At 41.6% G+C, this 19,037-nt stretch overlaps 1 protein-coding gene across 1 annotated transcript in view; it reads right to left on the reverse strand.

The window, feature by feature from the left end:
* Positions 1–19,037, reverse strand: part of LOC145418774 (late secretory pathway protein AVL9 homolog) — a 134,381-nt gene that overhangs the window by 11,117 nt on the left and 104,227 nt on the right. The window contains exons 19-23 of the mRNA XM_080287108.1: positions 10,577–10,599; positions 5,835–5,854; positions 4,988–5,000; positions 2,693–2,832; positions 1,245–1,328 (exon numbers count right to left, since the gene is read on the reverse strand). Of these exons, the coding sequence (XP_080143234.1) occupies positions 1,245–1,328; positions 2,693–2,832; positions 4,988–5,000; positions 5,835–5,854; positions 10,577–10,599 (280 nt within the window). The remainder of the gene's footprint in view (positions 1–1,244; positions 1,329–2,692; positions 2,833–4,987; positions 5,001–5,834; positions 5,855–10,576; positions 10,600–19,037) is intronic.

Consider the following 19,037-nt stretch of genomic DNA (forward strand, 5'->3'; position numbering starts at 1 on the left):
AAAAAAAGTATTACGTTCTTCCTCTTTCCTCTTATCATTTTTTTCCTTTACTTCTTCCTTTAATGATTTTAAAGCTTCTCTTTCTTCTTCATTCAGATCTTTTCTTATTATAATATTTTCCATCCCCGCCTCTTTGCTTAATTTCCAGGTCACTTTAAGTATCTCATTTATTACACTTTCTGATGTAAACTTGACTCTCATTGGTCTTGTTTCCCCTTTCTTATAAGGCCCTATCCTCCTTACTTCCTCAATTTCTTTTACCCACTTGTTTCCTTCGGGGTGAATCTTGCCTAATATTCCTCTCACCATGTTCGTGTCTCTCTCGAGTCTTGCGAACCTAACCTTTTCTTCCACTTCCCTGTTTCCAAATACTATCACACATCTGTTCCTTTCTACAGTTTCTCTCACTATTTTCTCTTTTTTCTTCAGTATTTTCACTACATTTTCTTCCATTTCTTTCTTGTTCATTTCCCTTTCTTCCTGGATGATCTCTCTTAAGCTGACCACTTCTTTCTGTTCTTCCTCTACGTGTGCCCACTTTGCCTTGTGTTCTTCTAGTACATTACTCACCTTCTCCGTTTTATTGGTACTCTCTTCAAGTTTCCTCCTCAGTTCAACATTTTCCCGCTTCAAATTCTTAATCTCTTCATTGGCTGTTTCGTTGGACTGGATTAGACTCTGTATGGTGGTTTCCGTATTTCCTGACACATCCTTTATCACTAGATTCTCTACTTTTTTTTCGAGTTCACTAATCCTCATAATTAATGTTTTCACTAGGTCCATGACATTAGTATTAGCATCAAATCCTTGAAATTCCATTCCCTCATTGTTTACATTTTCGGCCATCTTTAACGTACCGATCAAGTACCTAAACAGCTGTTACCAATAAGCCACAAACATTCATGTATACTATTGCCAACAAATCTTTACATTTTTGGTAGTCTACCAACTTTCATTATTTTAAATTTAAAGAAAGACCCTAGGAGACAGGACAGACAAAATTCCTGAAACTACTCAAGGTCAGGAGCGATGCCTGGGACGTCCTCTCTCTCCGGCTGTTCGTGTGTGTGTGTGTGTGTGTGTGATGAGATGGAGAAGTATATGAGAGAGGGGGGTGTGAGCTGGGAGCAGGGCAGTGAAATGGCAGGGGACAGGGTGACATGGAGGTGATACGTTTGTGGCCATCCTTTACAGAATTAAGGAGTCTGGCAATAGATAGAGTATACAAACAGCCTTACTCTAACCTGTGACTTCTGCGCACTGCCAGGGAGGTGATGTGTCCATGTGGGTCCTCCTCACTCTCCTCCTCCATCTTGGCAAGTACATACCTGGAATAATAATCACCATTCTAGTCAGCATAATCATCACCATCACCAATCCTCCTCATAATCATTCTGACACTTCTTCCTATTTAACCATTTGAAAAGGTAGAATTTCTCTCAGTGTTTCCTCATCCTGCCCTTGGGTGGGAATGGAGGTCCAGATAATGATGATGGAACATAATAGTCTGATGTCAGCATGAATAGATTTCTGGGTATACCACATGCATAGAATGTGTGACTTTCGGATATTCTGAATAAGCATTTGGCATAAAACCTGGTGGTTGCCTGAAAACTCAGGTGCACTACTCAGCAAAAAGATTAAAGGCTGGTGTGACGACCAATAAACACAGTGCCAAGTATGACAGCTGTAGCCATTCATCTTCCATTCCAAACTCTCCCACTGTTTAATCCCATACTGGGCAATGGCTCCAATCATCATCCAATCCTTTACTGCCTCATCAGGAACACAGAGGCTTTGGGTTAAGGTACTGTACCCAGTCCAGATATTTAAGGCAAGTGTGACCAGCAATAAATCCTATGCACTCATCTACAATCAATCTATCAACAGATCCACTTTTTGCCCCACCATGAGTGTTGGATCATGGGACTGGGCTGCCAAGTCTTGACATTTACAGAAAGGGTGCCAGTCATTCTTCCATGAGAGGCATTACTGTGTGTGTGTGTGTGTGTGTGTGTGTGTGTGTGTGTGTGTGTGTGTGTGTGTGTGTGTGTGTGTGTGTGTGTGTGTATGTGAGGGGGTAGGTGTGTGTGTGTGTGTGTGTGTGTGTGTGTGTGTGTGTGTGTGTGTGTATGGGTGGGTCAGTAGATGTGTTGGGGCTGCACTGGTGGGTGGGCAGGATGATGAGTGTGTGGGTAAAGGGAAAATAAGTCCATGGGGAATATATCCTTCAGGAAAGGGGCCCAAAAGGGAACACAGGTCCAGTGGGTAAAATGGGACCTTGGGGTATATCTCCCACTGGGAGATGGCTCCCTAGGAGCCCAGACACTGCCAGTATGCAGTAATAGTTTTTTACCTGGGCAACATGGGCACCTTGCCTGTGTGAATAATAAACAACCTACATTTGGATGCAAACCCTTATGGAACTTAACCCACTAAACCATCAGGGATCCATCTGATTATTTTGGTAATTGCCCTATGTAGTAAACAATTTCCTGGGCTACCATCCAACACATCACCATAATAAATTATTTTTTGGGCTATATGAAACCATTAGGTATGTCACTCAGTGTACACGCAACTAATGGTAGCATGACACTGAGGGTGTGGATGGTGGATGCCTCCACCTACCTCATACATCTATAATACCTTAAGTAAATAAGAGCAAAAATTAAACATTGATCTTACTAACCCAACCACCTGCCCCTTGTCATCCTCAGCCACATACGAGAGTTGTGGCCAGGACAATCCATGGTAGAGATAATACTTCATCTGGTAGTTCTCCGGCAGACACAGCAAGTTGCAGTGCTGCATGTGCATCAGGTCTTCGGGCTGCATCAAACACAACACACAGATTAAAGTAGGAAAATATTAAACCAGAATCAATGTTGAACAATAAAAACAATACGGTATGGTGCAACTAGTTACCGTAACACTGAACTTTTCTACCCTTCCAAATAATTCCTGGAAAAAACAAACACTGGACTTTTATTTGGACATTCTAATGCATTATCTGACAGAGTGAACAACAAATCACTGTAGTGATAAGTATATGATTTGGCATCTCACCAATGAATCAGAACTTCCTGCCTGGAGGTGAGGTGTACACATTAATGAGTAGACCCTCAATTTATGCAGGACTGATTTGTGCTAAACACATTAAATGCAGAAAGATAAACCCAGATCTGGCCCAACAAATGTGGAAAAAACCCAGCTTGCATGGGAAAATCCCAGACGCCAGCTTCTGTCTGTGACAAGATTCGAAAGTCCCGCATGGTAATACAGTGCTGTATATGCCAAAATGGCTGCCAAACATGACTGCTGCAGATGCACATAATGCACCCTCCTCCCTCTCCCCACTGTCTCCACCAGCCAACCTTCATCCCTGATTTCCCTGCCCATGGTAAAATCCCATGCGATCTTAGTGCTGTGCAACAATCTCAGTGCTCTTTGATGTGCTATGGCTTTCCAGTCTCCTGCTACATCCATCAGTGGTGCTAGTGATAGGGCTTGTTGTGTGCCTTTGTCTCGAGAGGAAAAGAGGGAATCTGTGTCAGCCTGATGCTAAGGAGTGTCTGGTCAACATCGCAAAGCACTACCGTACATAAATGTGCTGACAGTGTGCAGAGTGTGTAAGTGCCATGAAAAGATAAAGTACACAGTCAAACTAGGAAGTGTTAAAGTAGGAAGGCATTCCTATGTGAGAAATGATGTGTTAATGAGAACAGAAAAAGTGCTTTATAAGTTCATCTGTGCTCAGGGGATGTGAATATGGTAGTAAACAGTACAGTACAGGCACTTTAATATCAACAGCTGAAAAGCTGTTGAAATTTATGGAAAAGGTGCTCAAGAAATGCAAGAAGAATATCCTCCACCCTTCTTTGCGTACAACAACTGGTCTGTAAGATGCCACGAGCACAAATACTGTAATTGTGCCATTCACGAGTGTGCGGTGAGGCAGGGGCTGTGGACGTGGCCGTGGCCTATGCTTTCCCTGGCTCCTTTAGGAAGGTGGTAGAGGACAGTGGTTACAATTAGATCATATGTTCAATATGGAAAAAACTGTCTTTTTAGGAAATGCCTTCCCTCTTCCACCATTTTGACAAAGGAAAGGTCAGTGCATGGGTACAAGGCCTCCAAAGAGTGCCATATTTTACTGTCTGCCAGTAATGACACAGGCAAATCTAAGTAATGCCTTTGGTGATTCATAAGTTGTACAGCCAAGTGCGCTGCAGTATGAAAATATGGAGCAACTGGGTGTTCAATGGATGCAAAATTCCAAGGGATGGATGTCGTTTATACTGGAGTGGTTTGGTAAAATTTCTGTTCCCACAGCCAAGAGGCACTGCAGAGAGAAAAGTCGCTCTTTTAGTCTTGGTTATGGGCAATTGTCCATGTCATCTGCAATATCTTGTCAAGAGTCACTCTGCTGCTGAGGCTGCTTTCCTGTCACCAAACACTACTAGTGTTATTCAACCTCTTGACCAGGAAGCCATTGAAACTTGCACCTATGAAGCTATAAGAGAGGTGACTGACTTAGGGACTGAGGTGGCAGCAATGGCATCTGAGGACTGGGCTGGCCTTGAGGTTGACATATCAACACCTTCAGATGCAGTCCCTCAAGAAACAACACTAAAACAATTTTGGAAAGTGTTTAAAAAAAAAGAAAAAAAGGTTGCTGCCAGGGATGATGATAGCAAGGAGGTTGTTAAAAACAGGTGGCGGAAGATGCTACCGTACCTCATGTAAACCTACTGTGTCGGTAACACCAATCATATCACAATGCACTAGACAGCAGAGGTGGCCCAGCAAGTGCTGGGTGAGGGTTCTGCTGCCATCACTCATGATGGCATCTTTCACATTACCAACACTGTTCCCAAAATGATAATCACCAGCCTCAAAGAAGAACACCGAGGTCAGGCTTACTGGTCTATAATTTTGTGGAATAAGATGTGAGCCTTCTTTAAAGACAGGCACGATTTCAGACATTTTCCATTAAGCTGGGAGAACACCAGTACAGTACTAATGATGCTCCTAAAAATATCAAACAGGGCAGTGTCAGAGCTGGACAAGACTTTAAGAGCTTGGGACATAAGCCATCTTGACCCATATCAGAACTAGCATTTAACTCCAATAGTTTTTTGGATATATCAGACAAGGTTATGGTGAGAAGAGTTCAGAGCTCCATCAAACAATTTATGGTCTGAAGGATTAAGTACTCTCATTGTGTATACAGAAGCAAGGCCGTCTGCAAACATTTCACCCATAGTGCTACAATCCTCAACAAGAGAACCATCAGAATCTCTTAACCCGTTCCGTGCTGAAGCCTTTGTTGGCTTTCTGGCCCCCAGCGCCGAGGGTTTGGGAGGCTGTGTGACCCCCAGTGCCTTCAATTTTCAACTTTTTTTTTTTTTTTTTCCATGAACAGACCTGAAAAGTGGTTAAATAAGCCTAGTAAAAGTGCTCACATTGGCTATTTTCCACCTGAAAACAGCTGTTTCGGTCCAGCACACCCAGATTTCCGTCAGATGGCTACTTCCAGTTACTGTCAATGGCTGATGTGAATAGATATGGTAGTCCATTTTTGTGTGGAGTGGGTGGATGCATGGAGTGCTTATATTAAGGAAATGCAACTTGGTTTATGTAATGAGGCCACAGTCAAAACTATGATAATGGGAATTAGGGGTTCCATGCAAAGTAATTTTATGTATTTTCTCACTCACTTTTTTTTTTGTTTTTAATTACAGTATATTGGTATATGGCACTATAAACAGTCACATAAGGCAAAATAAACACTCATGCTACACACAGTCACATTAGTTATGGCAAATCACACATTTCTTACATTATTTTCCTTACATTACAGTACTTGATTTCATGATTTACTTCTATTTACTTATGCAGTATTACTTTCATTATATACACTATTTACGCATCACTATCGGTTAGTTTGTCACTTTGAAGTTCTCAAACTTCAACTGGAAGTCGGGAGTAAGCAAAGTATCCTTGGCAGCATGGCGTGACCCAGATTTGCATCAGGTGGCTACTTTCAGATACCGGTACTGTCAGTGACTGATGTGGATGGATAGTACATTTTGGTGTGGAGTGGGTGGATGCATGGAGTACTTGTAGCGTGGAAATGCAACCTGGTGTACGTAATGCAGCCACAGTTGACTCTACCGTATGATGATGGGAAGTTGGGGTTCCGTGTTAATTTTATGTATTTTCACCTTTTTTTTTTTTTTTTTTTTTTTTTTTTTTTTTTTTAAAATGACCTCTACCACCCTCCCTCTCATAGGAGGGGAGGAGGGGTGTCTGCCTTCCCATTTTCTGTCATACAATGGGCAGACACAAATAATTTTGTGCATATGTTCATGAAACCGTGCTGGTATATGTATGGACCTGGCATTTTGGGCCACTACGAGTTGATCCATATGTATAAGGACTGGCCTATCTGACAGAGCCAGGATTCCCTGGGCTTGAATGATGAGTGAATGGAAGTGTTGCCAACTGAATTGGGCAAACTCAGGATGTCTGGACGTTGCTATTCCTCACCCTGCCCAATGGTGGGAAAAGAGGTCTGGATGATGATAAAGCTACAACATTCTGGGCCACTATAGGTTTGTCCGTATATACAGTATGGTAAACAGACACGACATGGAACGGGTTAAAGGACCTACAGATGGAGCACCTACCGGTACTTTTTGGTTTGTTATGTACAGGTGAAAAGATTTAGGATTATCTTTAAGTTGTTAACCAGTGTTTGCTCATGTAAAATCTGGGAATGAATAAAAAAGTTTTTGTACCTATTGTTTAAAGCACTGTACAGTAGTTGGTCAAGGCCTGTACAGATTCACGAGATTGGCAATTATATCCTTGAGGTGTTGCCAAGCTTTACTACGTTCCCTTTTGAGACTCTCTGGAGGGTTATATGTGGTAGGAGAGGGGGCTGACTCATACAGAGGGCCAAGAGATCCTATAAGAGGGTGTAATATTTTTTTTCTTTATGTGCTTTGACTCCGGGCATAGGCTTCACAGCCTGCTCCCAAGGCCCAGTAGTCCTCCTACATATCATACACCTCTACATGTCACCACTTCGGCACTAACACCCACCGTCCATACTGAATACATGCTAGGGTTGTCTCATACAGGACTGGTGTATTGGTATTTGCAGGGGTATTTTTATGACATGTCGATGGGTATTCTGGTAGATCAGTAAAGTCTGTTTTACATGAAATTCAAATCGTTAAACTGTTCCCTGCCCCAGTGGGGATTTGAACCTGGGTCCGGTAGGACAACAGGCCACCTCTCTACCGATTGAGCCAGCATTGCATCTACAGATAAGAGGTGAAAATCATAACCCCAATCAACCTGAGATAATCATTTGTTAATCACACCATTTACCTCTGAACAATGATCTTTTACTGTTGTGCCTGTTAATACCGGCTTCAGTTGCACTTGCCTCAGAATCAACCATAAAGTGGTACGGTAATCAAATAAAATGGGTGCAGTATGTGACCACAACCAGCAAGGGGACATAAGATTTAACAGTACCACCAGTCTTCCTCAGTTGTTAAAACTAAACCTAAAGTATTATTGGACGGTATATAAGTGCATAGGTTTACCCAATTGGATAAACCAGTGGAGTTAAAACTATTATTATAAGCTTGAGTGTGTGGGTTGTAGTCCGCAAACATGGTGTCTGTGTTAGTCCCATCAATAGGGTATATTAAAGTCACCCAGAATTTGGAGCCCCTTATTGTACAACACTCTATTAGGAAATTTATTAAGGTATGAACATCTTCAGGAGCATTTGAAGGTGAGCAGTACACAAATGCTATATAAATATTAAAAGTAGCTAAGTGAACTGCATGAACATTTGGGCAGTTATTACAGTCCAAATATGTAATGGATAAATTCTTGTTTACTTACAGATTCCATGCTTATGGAAACTTTGAACCACATCAGTACAAGCAATATTATATCCAGGTAGCTCTGGATAGCAAGGAATCTGGAATACTTGGTAGTAACCATGATTCTGTAATAGCAATAGCAGAAAGCAGCGATGAAACCAGGATGATTTTGTTGAGACAATTATCGAAGTTGCAATGGCAAAACCTAACTCTTAAAAACCTATTACAGACAATGCTGTGGCAACCTACATCATTTATAAGCTTAAAGAAGCTACAGGGGCAGGAGCACTATTATATCCTGATTGACCTGACTGTGCTCCCCTGCCACTGCCAGTGGAATTCTGAACTTGGTTTTCTCCAACAGAAGAATCTGTCATCAATCCAACACATTCAAGTGTACTGTACATAGGCAATTCAGGCTGCCATATTGGAGCCACAGGCCCCCTTGGGCTGCTTCCTGGGAAGCTTCTTTGAGTATCTATGAGAAGTATAAGCAGTCCCTTCTTGAGGATGAGAGTTTACATCTGTCCGTAATTTCTCATACCGGCACCTCCGACGGGACAACTCTTCGTTGAATAAAGGTGACATCTCTACTTATGTAGATGCCCTTGTATTCAGAGTCCTTCACAGTTTTGGCTTTTTCTTGGCTGATTCATCAGTAACTTTGAGATGATACATTTTCCTGTCCTTACTACCACGCACTAGATCAGAAATGACAGCAGGGCTCCTAAGCAGGTACCGTGATACTAAGGCAAAGTGCATACTACATACCCTTGTTAGCCTTACTACTGTGCAACTGATACCTACTCAACACTCACCGATACCTTGATCAGATAATACAAGCCAAACATCATAAGCAGTTCGTTTTTTGCCAGGTATTAGGTCACCTCATTAACAAACCTCGATCCAACTATTTTAGAGACATGATCCAATGAATGTCCTTAAATGCACAAATCTGACAAACGAAGAGATCCCTCTGCTTACTTTTGCACACCGAATATTCATTTTTGTGACAGCATGTGCAACACTCCCTCTGCCTGTACACCCAAAACAATGCTGCCACTGGTCGCCGGGTTATTCTATTTTTATATTTTGTGTACTTGCCTTTTAGAATTTTTTTTTTTTTTCAATGAGGACAAGCTTATTACATTAACTGTTCAAGAGAGAATTAGCTTTGTCGTTGATCCAGCCTTGACCTCTGGGCATTCACCATTCACTCATTCGATGTTGTTTTACCTCTAGGTGATTCTGATTACACAAAAAAGTGAGAAGTATATTATTCCCTAAACTCCAGGAAAGCATTTGCTATGCTGAGTGGTAGTGAACAAATTGATGCCTGGTGGTCTAGTGAGTTAGGGCGCTCCAAATGGAATTATGGTCTGTTGATGCCACACAGAGATGACTGGAAAATCAATAGCCGCAGCTCGCAATTTTTTTTCTAATTATTATCCGCCTTCAGCTAGGCGAGGCGATATAGTTTTTTTCAGTGTGTATGTGTGTTTTGTCAAAATATCTTGAAAAGCTATGGACGAATTTTCATCAAACCTTTAGGAAATATCAACTATGTAAATGTGCAAAAGCCTATTACTTTTGGTGAGGACTTGATCAAAGACGAAAAAATGCCAGTTGCCATATATTTGTTTATTATATGGATTGGCTTTTTGTGAACCGTGGTGATTGAATTCCGTAGACTTTTACGATTTTTCTTCAAATTTGGTTTGTAGGTACCTTGTACAGTACCTTGGCCAACAACATATTTTGGTGGGTGATTAGCATTCGACTCTGAACGTTTTTGTTTAATTTCAAGATGTTTTTACCAGCCATGACCATATATGCATGCTGTGATGTGAATCATGGTGGGGGAAGGGGGGTCTGGAGGGATAAAGGCCGATAGTTATGTTTTTACACTGCCCATTTAGGTCAGACACTATCCTGTCATGTTAGACAAGGTTCTGCTAATGGAAACATGTAATCTAGTACTACCTGTTTCATGGTCGAATTGTCGGCAATTAAACCAGCAACCCCACTTGCGTATAGGTCAGTGAGGAGGGTGATTTGACATCCTTCAGGGCAAAAAACAAGCCCTATTAAAGGGTGAATGAGCTACTTACATCAACAGCCATCTAGCGGGGTGGGTGGAGCTCATTAGCCTTGGTTAGTGGTCCACCAAGAAAGAAAACTCTTAATCAAACCTGGATAACCTTTGACAGGGATCCCAAACCCCTGCCCATTGGCTAGTGGCAAGTCTTCCTCTGACTTGAGAGGTTGAGGTGGGGTTTGCATCCACACCTTGTAAAAGCTTAAATCTTGCACCACAATTAAAAGGTGGAGGGATCAGGGTAAGTGTGTGTTGCCTGACCCAGACCCAGTTTGTTGGGAAGGGGAGATCCCCCTTTTGATGCCAGGCTTGGGGATTCATCGTGGTGGCACCAACTATGATGTCATGAGATTGGGGGACTTCAAGGTTGGCACAACTGCACTGTCAGAAGTGAGGCAAACCAGGCGTAACTAGATCAGTAGTGATGGTTACACATACTACTGGCCTGACTATGGCGATGGATGCTCACTTTGTCTCTCATATCAACTGGGTTACTCAGTTGATGAGAATAAAATGTTGTTGAGGTTGAAACATTCCTTTGGCTTCATCTCTCTTATTACAGTGCATGCTTCAACTGAGATGAGTGATCTTGAAGAGACAGGGCTGTTCTACATCAAACTTCATTCAGTTGTGAAATAGTGACATCAGATGTACTCTTGGTCTTCGAACACTTCAATGCAGTTACTAGCACTGACAGAGAAGACTTCAAGGAATGTGCAGGTCCCCATGGCTCTGGAACCAGGAATTCCAATAGTTCTTAACTTCTGGATTTTGCAGTCCCCTAATTTGAGAAGTGCTGGATCCTGGTTCCAGAGGCCAGAACTTCACTGCTGGATTTGGTATTCCAACACTAGACAGTATGTTGCACAGATTAAATAAATTGTTAGTACTCACTGGAATATCCTTCATAACTGCTGTGTTTTCAGGAGTGCAGAGTGCATTGCTAATGATCACAGACTTGTTATTGCTACTCTAAGGCTACAAATCAAAACTATGAGAAGCTCATGATGCTACCAAAAACACTTCCATCTTGAGAAACTCAGGAATGAGAATTGTGCTTATGAGTATGAAATGGTACTCACAAACTGGTTTACGGTGCTCAGTACTGTTGAATGATGGGGCACCTTTATACGTGCTACCTTGACAGTAACTGACGGGTGTATTGGTAATTACCCTAGATCTTGGAGGGATTTTGTCATGTCAGGGAGACTGGCCTCAATTTAGGTGAGCCATGCTGCCAGAGTGGCTGGGGAATAGGAGCAGCACAAAGTTCTGATTTGACTGGCATGAGTTTTGCTAAGATGGGACAAGGAGAGTTATGTCGGGGCAATTACTGAGAAGGTGGAAGGCTGTTTTCAAACAAATGACCTTCAACCTGCTTACCAAGCACTGAAGAAGCTCCACTCCAGACCCACCTCTCAGGTTAACTAATGTTTGGACAGCAGATAGACAGCTTGTGTTGAGGAAGTGTGAGTACAGGACTTGTTGGGCTGAGTACTTTGAAGAGCAGTATTCAGTACTGTATGTCTGAACCTCCCAGTGGAGAGCTTCCATCAGCAGTATAACACCGAGTGTTTTCCCCTCAACTAACAGTACTGTGCCTTCTCTTGAGGAAATCAGGAAGGCAGCTGGTGTTTGTGACACCCTAGCATAACTGATCAAAACTGGGTGAATCCACGAAGGGCAGTACTGTACATGCAGTCATAGAAGTCGTCTGGTAGACTGATATTCCTCTTGACTGGACAAGGGATTCTGTCACCCCTATCTGTAATGGGAAAGAAAACTAGCGTGACCTTAGTTACTCTAATAATGTAGTAATACAGTGCTCAGTGTGCCAGGCAAGGTTCTTGGTTACGTTCTGTTGATGTGTAACTGGGGTCAGTTGCTAACATTTCAGAGGCCTGAGCAATCTGGATTCACACCCAAGAAGTCTACAGTTGACTGCATCCTGGCTCTTTGAGTTCTCATGGAACACTGCCATGAGTATCAACAAGGTTTGCTTGTAGCCTATGTGGATCTCAAGAAAGGGTTTGACTTAGTACTATAAATCAGTAGGTACCATGGGAACACCAGCAACTCTGTGGGATCCCCATCAAGATAGTCCGACTCATTATTGGCCTGTATTCAAGCACTGAAAGTGCTGTCAAGTGCCAAGGGGGAGCATCCAACTTCTTTCTAGTAATTATATTAGTGGTGTAAGATGGATGTGTCCTTGCTCCCATGCTTTTCAACATGTGCATGGACTGGGTACTGCCTAGGCTGTGAGCCAAGGTTGCTGTGAAGCATCACCTGGCAAATTCAGGGTTGCTGATTCTGAGTTTGCTGATGATGCAGTTCTCAGCGGAGTCAATGGAGATACTTCTGAGTGCCACCAAGGAATTTCATAAGAATGCAAAACCATTGGGATTAAAGGTCTCTTGGGCCAAGACCAAGGTCCAGGCATTTGGAGGCTTGTTGGATGAAGTTCAGTCTGCCCAAGCATGAGGTGAGAATGTGGAAGTCTTGGAAAAATTCACTTACTTTGGTCCATGATACAGGAAAAGTAGGTCAGATGATGAGCTTTCTTGTTGCATCGGTCTGGCCTACGGGGTTATGAATTCTCAACTCAGGTATTTGATATTGCCGTTATTTGTTTATGGCAAAAATTCACATCTTCAAGGCAGTGGTGCTCCCTGTCTTACTTAAAGGGTGTATGGCATGGACACTAAACAGTTATTTGAAGTGGTGAATTGACTCCTTTGGTACTGAGTGCCTTCATAGGATCATGGGATATTGCTGGTACAACTGGGTACCTAATAAGCGACTACTCTGCGAGACTGAATCAGGGCCCACATACAGTAATACATCAGCACCAACCCCAGCTACATGGGCACATGACACATTTTCCTGAGGTTGATCCTGCACACAGGATAATCTCTGTGAGAGTTAACCTGAGGTGGAGAAGACCAAAGGTAAGGCCACGGAATTTGTGGCTGGAGCAGGTCGATTGCGCCTGTTGTGAGATACCAGTAGAGTGCTTAGAGAAGGGGAAGAGTCACTGCCTGGAGGGTTGCACAAAGGGACCCTGGCGGGTGGAGTTGGAGGGTGAGTAAAGCTAAGTTCCCTGCGGCATTTGCCCCCACATGATGACGATGGCAATGATTTAAACTACCATGCATTAAAGACCCTATTGATAAATACGAGAGTCAGGTGGCCATATCGGTCCACTCAGCGTTTGTCCAATTTAGAGCTGTCTCTGATCCACGCTTCTGTTTGGAGGAAATGTTGTATGCTATTATTGTCTTAGTATGCTGATGAGCACTGGGAGAGTGACACTCTGTGACATCACACACAAATTAATGTTTTGACTAGCTGCTGCACCTCTCCCAGCCAATGCATGTTCTCATTGGCTGTGACACCTCTCAACTTCCTGCAATAACAGACCCCAAACTCCTTGGATATCACACACATCTGTGGAAATAAACCATGACCATATTAACGAAAGCATTCCGTACTAAACTAATTTATTATTTTACTGAATGTTCTGAGCATCTACCAAATTAAAGGCAATCAGTACTAAAAAAACATGTGTTGACTGTAGTTGTATGAGGTGTGTGTGCTGTGGTCTGGGCAGCAGCATTACAATGGGGAATTAATGCATTTGTCAGTTGTATTTTGTGTGGGTACTGAAGCAGGGAAGGGTACTGGCCAAACTGTACTCTGGGCAGAAGCACTTGCATCTTTCTCGGAAGGGCAGAAGTGAGCTTACTTGGTTCTGCAGATTGTTTCACCATTTTCCATAGCATCAAACCATTCAACTCTATGTAGTACAGGTACTAAAATGAAATGGGAGTCTCTCAAGTTTGATTTGGTGACTGGGAGAGATACAAACTTAGTCACTGTTTTAAATTCATTGCCATTCATTCATTGCCAGACGCCATGTATCCCAAACGGGGTGACCAAGGGCTTAGAGTTAATTGTTTTACAGGGAGGGGCACTAATCCTCCACCAACCCCACCTGACACTGTTTTAAATGATTTCACTTAATGTTGTTTCATTATTAACTTCCTGAATACTTAAACATCTACTCTTCACCTGAACATTACTTATATTCATTACTGTCTACAGTTATAGTGATGTCTGTAATGTGTTTTTTGTGCATTTAACTGCTCAGTCATGACTCAGAAGTATGTATCACTTAAAACTGTTGCAGTTTAAGCTTCATTTCACCAATGCATCTCTGAGATGATACTATCTACAGTATCTATCTATCTATAGCCTGATGCCCTAATCCCACAAAGGGTGACCACAGACAAAACACCTCCAAGTCATTTTGTCACCCCTTGGGGTAGGGGAGTTTCAAGAATACTCACCCAGTACCCCTGCTTGTTGTATGAGGTGACTAAAAGGGTTGGTGGTGGGTTAGTACCCCACCCCGTAAAAAGAACTAACTAAACAAACGAAGATGATACTACTTTCAATTATATTTAGCTTAGGAGATATTTTCTAACTAGAGGAATTAGATTCAGCCTTGATTAATTTTTTCAATACATGTATCTTTCCTAAACTGAATAAAACTCTGGATGCAGGAAGAAAAGGCTACAAAAATACATCACCAGACTGAAGCAATAACATTATGCATACCTGTAACATTACAGCAGTCCATCAGTCACCTCTAAGAACTAGAGTCAGTTTGCTTTCATGTAACAAAGCTCTCTGATCCCTTTTCAGCTCAACTGATAGCCGAGTGTAGTAGACTGAAGGCTTCACTTGAATACAGTAGTAACTATGGAGACTCACTTCTACCAGATAACAAAGGCTCATCAAATTCCACACAATCACAACTAATGAAACAGTGCAGAACAGATGGTCAAACTGAACTGCTAGTTCCATCATATGAAAACAAACGAGCTACAATATACTGTATGTGTTAAAATGAAAAATAATTCCCTCATGTTTTGTTTTGTGACTGGTATAGATATACAGTAGTGGAAACCCTATATATACAATTAAACTAATATTTAAGTAGTTTTTAATATCATCCTTTCAAGTACATCTCATTCAGCAGTCAATTCATTATAAAAAATCTCACAATTCATAGTAAGTACAACACAATTCAGAATATAATATACAGATCTTTATTAACACAACTTTATGCATTTGGGTAACTAATATTATGGCAAAGTATATACAATTAAAAAATGCAACTATCTTCTATAACTGAGAAACAATACTATGCTGCTATATATACATACTGTATACAGTATTATATAAATGAAACCTAAAATACAGAAAGACTTGTGCTCAACAAATATAAATATACTAATAACAACCCTTCAGTACAAGTATGCCTCTCTTAGGGTACTGTACAGTCCTGTATTTTGCTCTTGCAACCTACAGGTGACTTCTTCAGTTTAGGAGAGATATCTTGTAGCCTATTACTGTTGTTGCAACCCCAGGCTCATACGAATGTTAACCCAGCAAACTGTAAGATGAAGCTGCCTCTTCCTGCAGCACACCATCCTCCTTGCACTGGATAGAGAGGAGCTCAACAATGTATGTATAACTGGGCAGCAGAGCTACTGGGCTATATCAGTGTCAGCACAGGAGGGCATCTCTCACAAGCACTGTTTCTTAAGTTAATGGAATGTATATCTGACCCCTACAGCTCAAAATCTCTCTCATGACCTGAGTAAAATTGTCAGGATAAAGCAAGAATAAAATTAAACTGACACCATCTGACTGGTGAGGTTAACTGCTTCAATTACATGACATCACATTTTAGTCTCACTTCCATCAAATTGTTTTATTTAGTTTCAAGATGTCTGCTGGCTATGGCTTTAAAAACCAACTCCACTAATTCTTATTACTCAAGAAGTCTCCCATAAACTGAATATAGTTGACTAGTGCAACCAATAATGAGAGAGAGAGAGAGAGAGAATCATACTGAGGGGATACCTAATGTAAATAAACCCAGTATCCAAAAGTTGTCAACAAATACATTTGAGCAAAAACAAACATTAAGAACCTAAAGACCCCAAAGCAGATGACACTGATCAACTTAACTTTTGGCTCTAGATTACCTACACTCCTCACAACCACAGTGCCCATGAAGGCAAAGCCATACTCAAGATTTATGTTCAAAGGAGGACACTGGTTCATGATCAGACAGACTGGCAGGAACTCTGATATAACAAATAATGAAATTTCCTCCTATACCCCATGCTTAGTGTATTGCGACAGCCCATTAAATAACAATGGTTATAAACTTCATGCCTCTGTGCAACTACTGTACTTACCCTGACTGATCAGAACAACTCCAATATTCCATTCCACTTAATGTGGCTGATTATATTCAGCTGTGAGTGGGTCACAGAAGCCTGAGAGAGTTAGGGAGGGGGTCTTCATTATGAATTATTATTACAGTAATATTATGATTTTCACTCTCATCTTAAATGCCAGGACCAACTTTCCTAGCCCTGGGCTTCTACACTCCTCATGGGGCAACGTAGGATTAGATGATGGATGGATGGATGGATATTATGATTTCATATCTTTTATCTTTCAGACACTTCAGGCGGAGAGGAATTCATTCCCTTTGACTCTGCCTCATAATATACCCCTGTTTAAAGGAATTTGAAGCTGTGATTCATATAATTGATCAAGATGATTACCCTGACAGTATAATCCATCATATTACTCTTAATATACAAAGAGTAAATCTAGGAAAACTGTGAGGATCTACAGCCAAACGGTGGAGCTCATCAGCCTCCCCTGCTAACCTGTTACTATCCTAATACACTAAACTCATAATCTCACAGGGCTGGGAGGCTCTCTAGCACCAATTCCTTTATGGTTTACTCTGGCTTATGACAAGTTAATACTCTCTTATTTATTATTTATGCACCCTGTGTCCATATTAATAAGACATAAATAGAATCAAGGAGAATATCAAGGCGAAGTATGGAAAATAAATCATTAAGTCCTTCAACGTGGCCTTTTTTCTCTCTCTCTCTCTCTCCCTTGCTGTATCCAAGTGATTTTTTTATGATCTGAGAGATTCCTTGAACTGCATGCACTAGAAAATGCACTCATTAATTCAGTTCACTGCAACAACATTTTCTAAAACTGAATAGTCTTGTAGCAGCAGTGATAAAATATAAAAAGATGTCATAGTCTTGAAGGAGTTAAGAAAGAGGTGCCAGAAAACCTACCATGTACACAAGAATATGGTCATAAAACACACACACACACACACACACACACACACACACACACACACACACACACACACACACACACACACACAAATGACATACATACAGAGGCATCAACCGGACTACTACACTACAGTAAGACAGGAATTCAAATACACAAAAATTTCTCCAAGACCATTTGCTGACAATCTGTATGAAACACTGCAATTTATACCACAGCCTGCATTATTAACAAAACGTCAAAAATAAGCATATTTTGGTCACTCCAGCAACGTAACCAAGGCCACTTCCATAGTTGCTTATTTTTAAAAATGAGACTAATGGGGCTATCACACTAGTGCCTGGAATCGGGATTGCCAGGGAACTGAAAATAATTTTGCTGACAATCATATTTCATGCACGTTCTGCTGAGATAAAGCTCAGCAGATCTGGGACTGGGCTCTTGGGATTCCTGCCTGTGAAACCAGGCACATTGTTTACATCACAAAATGGTACATTTCTTCTTCTTCTCTACAGTGTCTGACTGAGTGTCATCAGATGTCTTCAGGTTGGGAGCTGCAAGTGCAAGTCACACCAGGAAGCAATACGTTGGGCAATCTCAGCAGACAAACATAAGCACATGCTTTGCGCCATTTTTCAGCATCTGAAGCCTTTGTATGGTAGTCTCATCCTGGGGTACTTAATAATATCAATATTATTAATTACGAATGCTTAAACAAGTCTACAGTATATTTCATGCACTGTGAAAAAGTGCTGACAACTGTGATGTTCACTCATCTGCTGGTTGGTGGCCGCAAGTTTAGGGGAACTGGGCCATTCAAACAAGTGCGCATAGGGAAGAAAAATGTCAGGCGATCAGCTTGTGGTTTATGTTGTTTTTTGGTATTTGAAAACTTGATATGGTCCCACCCTCAAGTACTCTACCGACTTAACTATTTACGAGGTGCCATCTAAACTGCTCAATGCTCCACTAAGCTAAGTAAAATACATTATAAATTTTCTGACTTTTTAAAAATCACTGATCAGCCGTCAGATGTCTCTGACATGGAAATCTATGCTTTATAACGTTGCGGTTTTGAGGGGAATCATACAATAAATTATAACAACAAAGAATACTCCAGTAATCGGTTGGTCCATGCTAGGCAGCCTCTACAATGACAAGGATGGTTAAGAATGCCACTTGTAAGTGTGAACTTGAGCATTAAGAGACAATCACAGGTCCAGGGAACTGGGCCATACTGAGCAGAGAAGAAGCATCTCTGTCTACTATTGGAGGTGTGAGGAAGTGTCTGGTGTGATAAGGTGTATCTGGTTCTAAGGAGCTTACACTTGGAATGATTTCTGTCAGAGAAACAAGACTGGTCTGATATACCTCATTAACTCTACTCATGGCTGGGGTAACTACACCATTCTACTCCAGCTTATGCCAGATGATTTTATTAATTTCTGTGAACTACTGGAGTCTGGAAGTTTTTGACATTGGCACCATTAATCCTCTCATGGCCCGGACAACTCCAGTGCTCTACTCAAGCTAATGCCAGGTGATGATATTAAGTCAAGAGTGAGTCACAGAAGCCTGAAAGTGCTGACAAATAAAAACTTCACTCCTCTTGCTTCCACATACAGTATACTGTCACCTTCGGCAGATATGTTACCAAGTGCACAACCTGCTGTAGTAAATCTCATTCATAATGTTATGCTTTCACTACCCCTCTCAGTCCAGACATTTCAAGCAAGTCCCTATCCCCTAAGCAACAGTACGATGAATACAGTAATAAACCCAATCACACCTTCAACTTCAATCATCAATTGACCAAGTCCAGGTGGAGC

This window comes from Coenobita brevimanus, chromosome 116 (genome assembly GCF_032717465.1).
Source record: "Coenobita brevimanus isolate Jiangsu-jjx chromosome 116, ASM3271746v2, whole genome shotgun sequence".
NCBI classification, from domain to species: domain Eukaryota; kingdom Metazoa; phylum Arthropoda; class Malacostraca; order Decapoda; family Coenobitidae; genus Coenobita; species Coenobita brevimanus.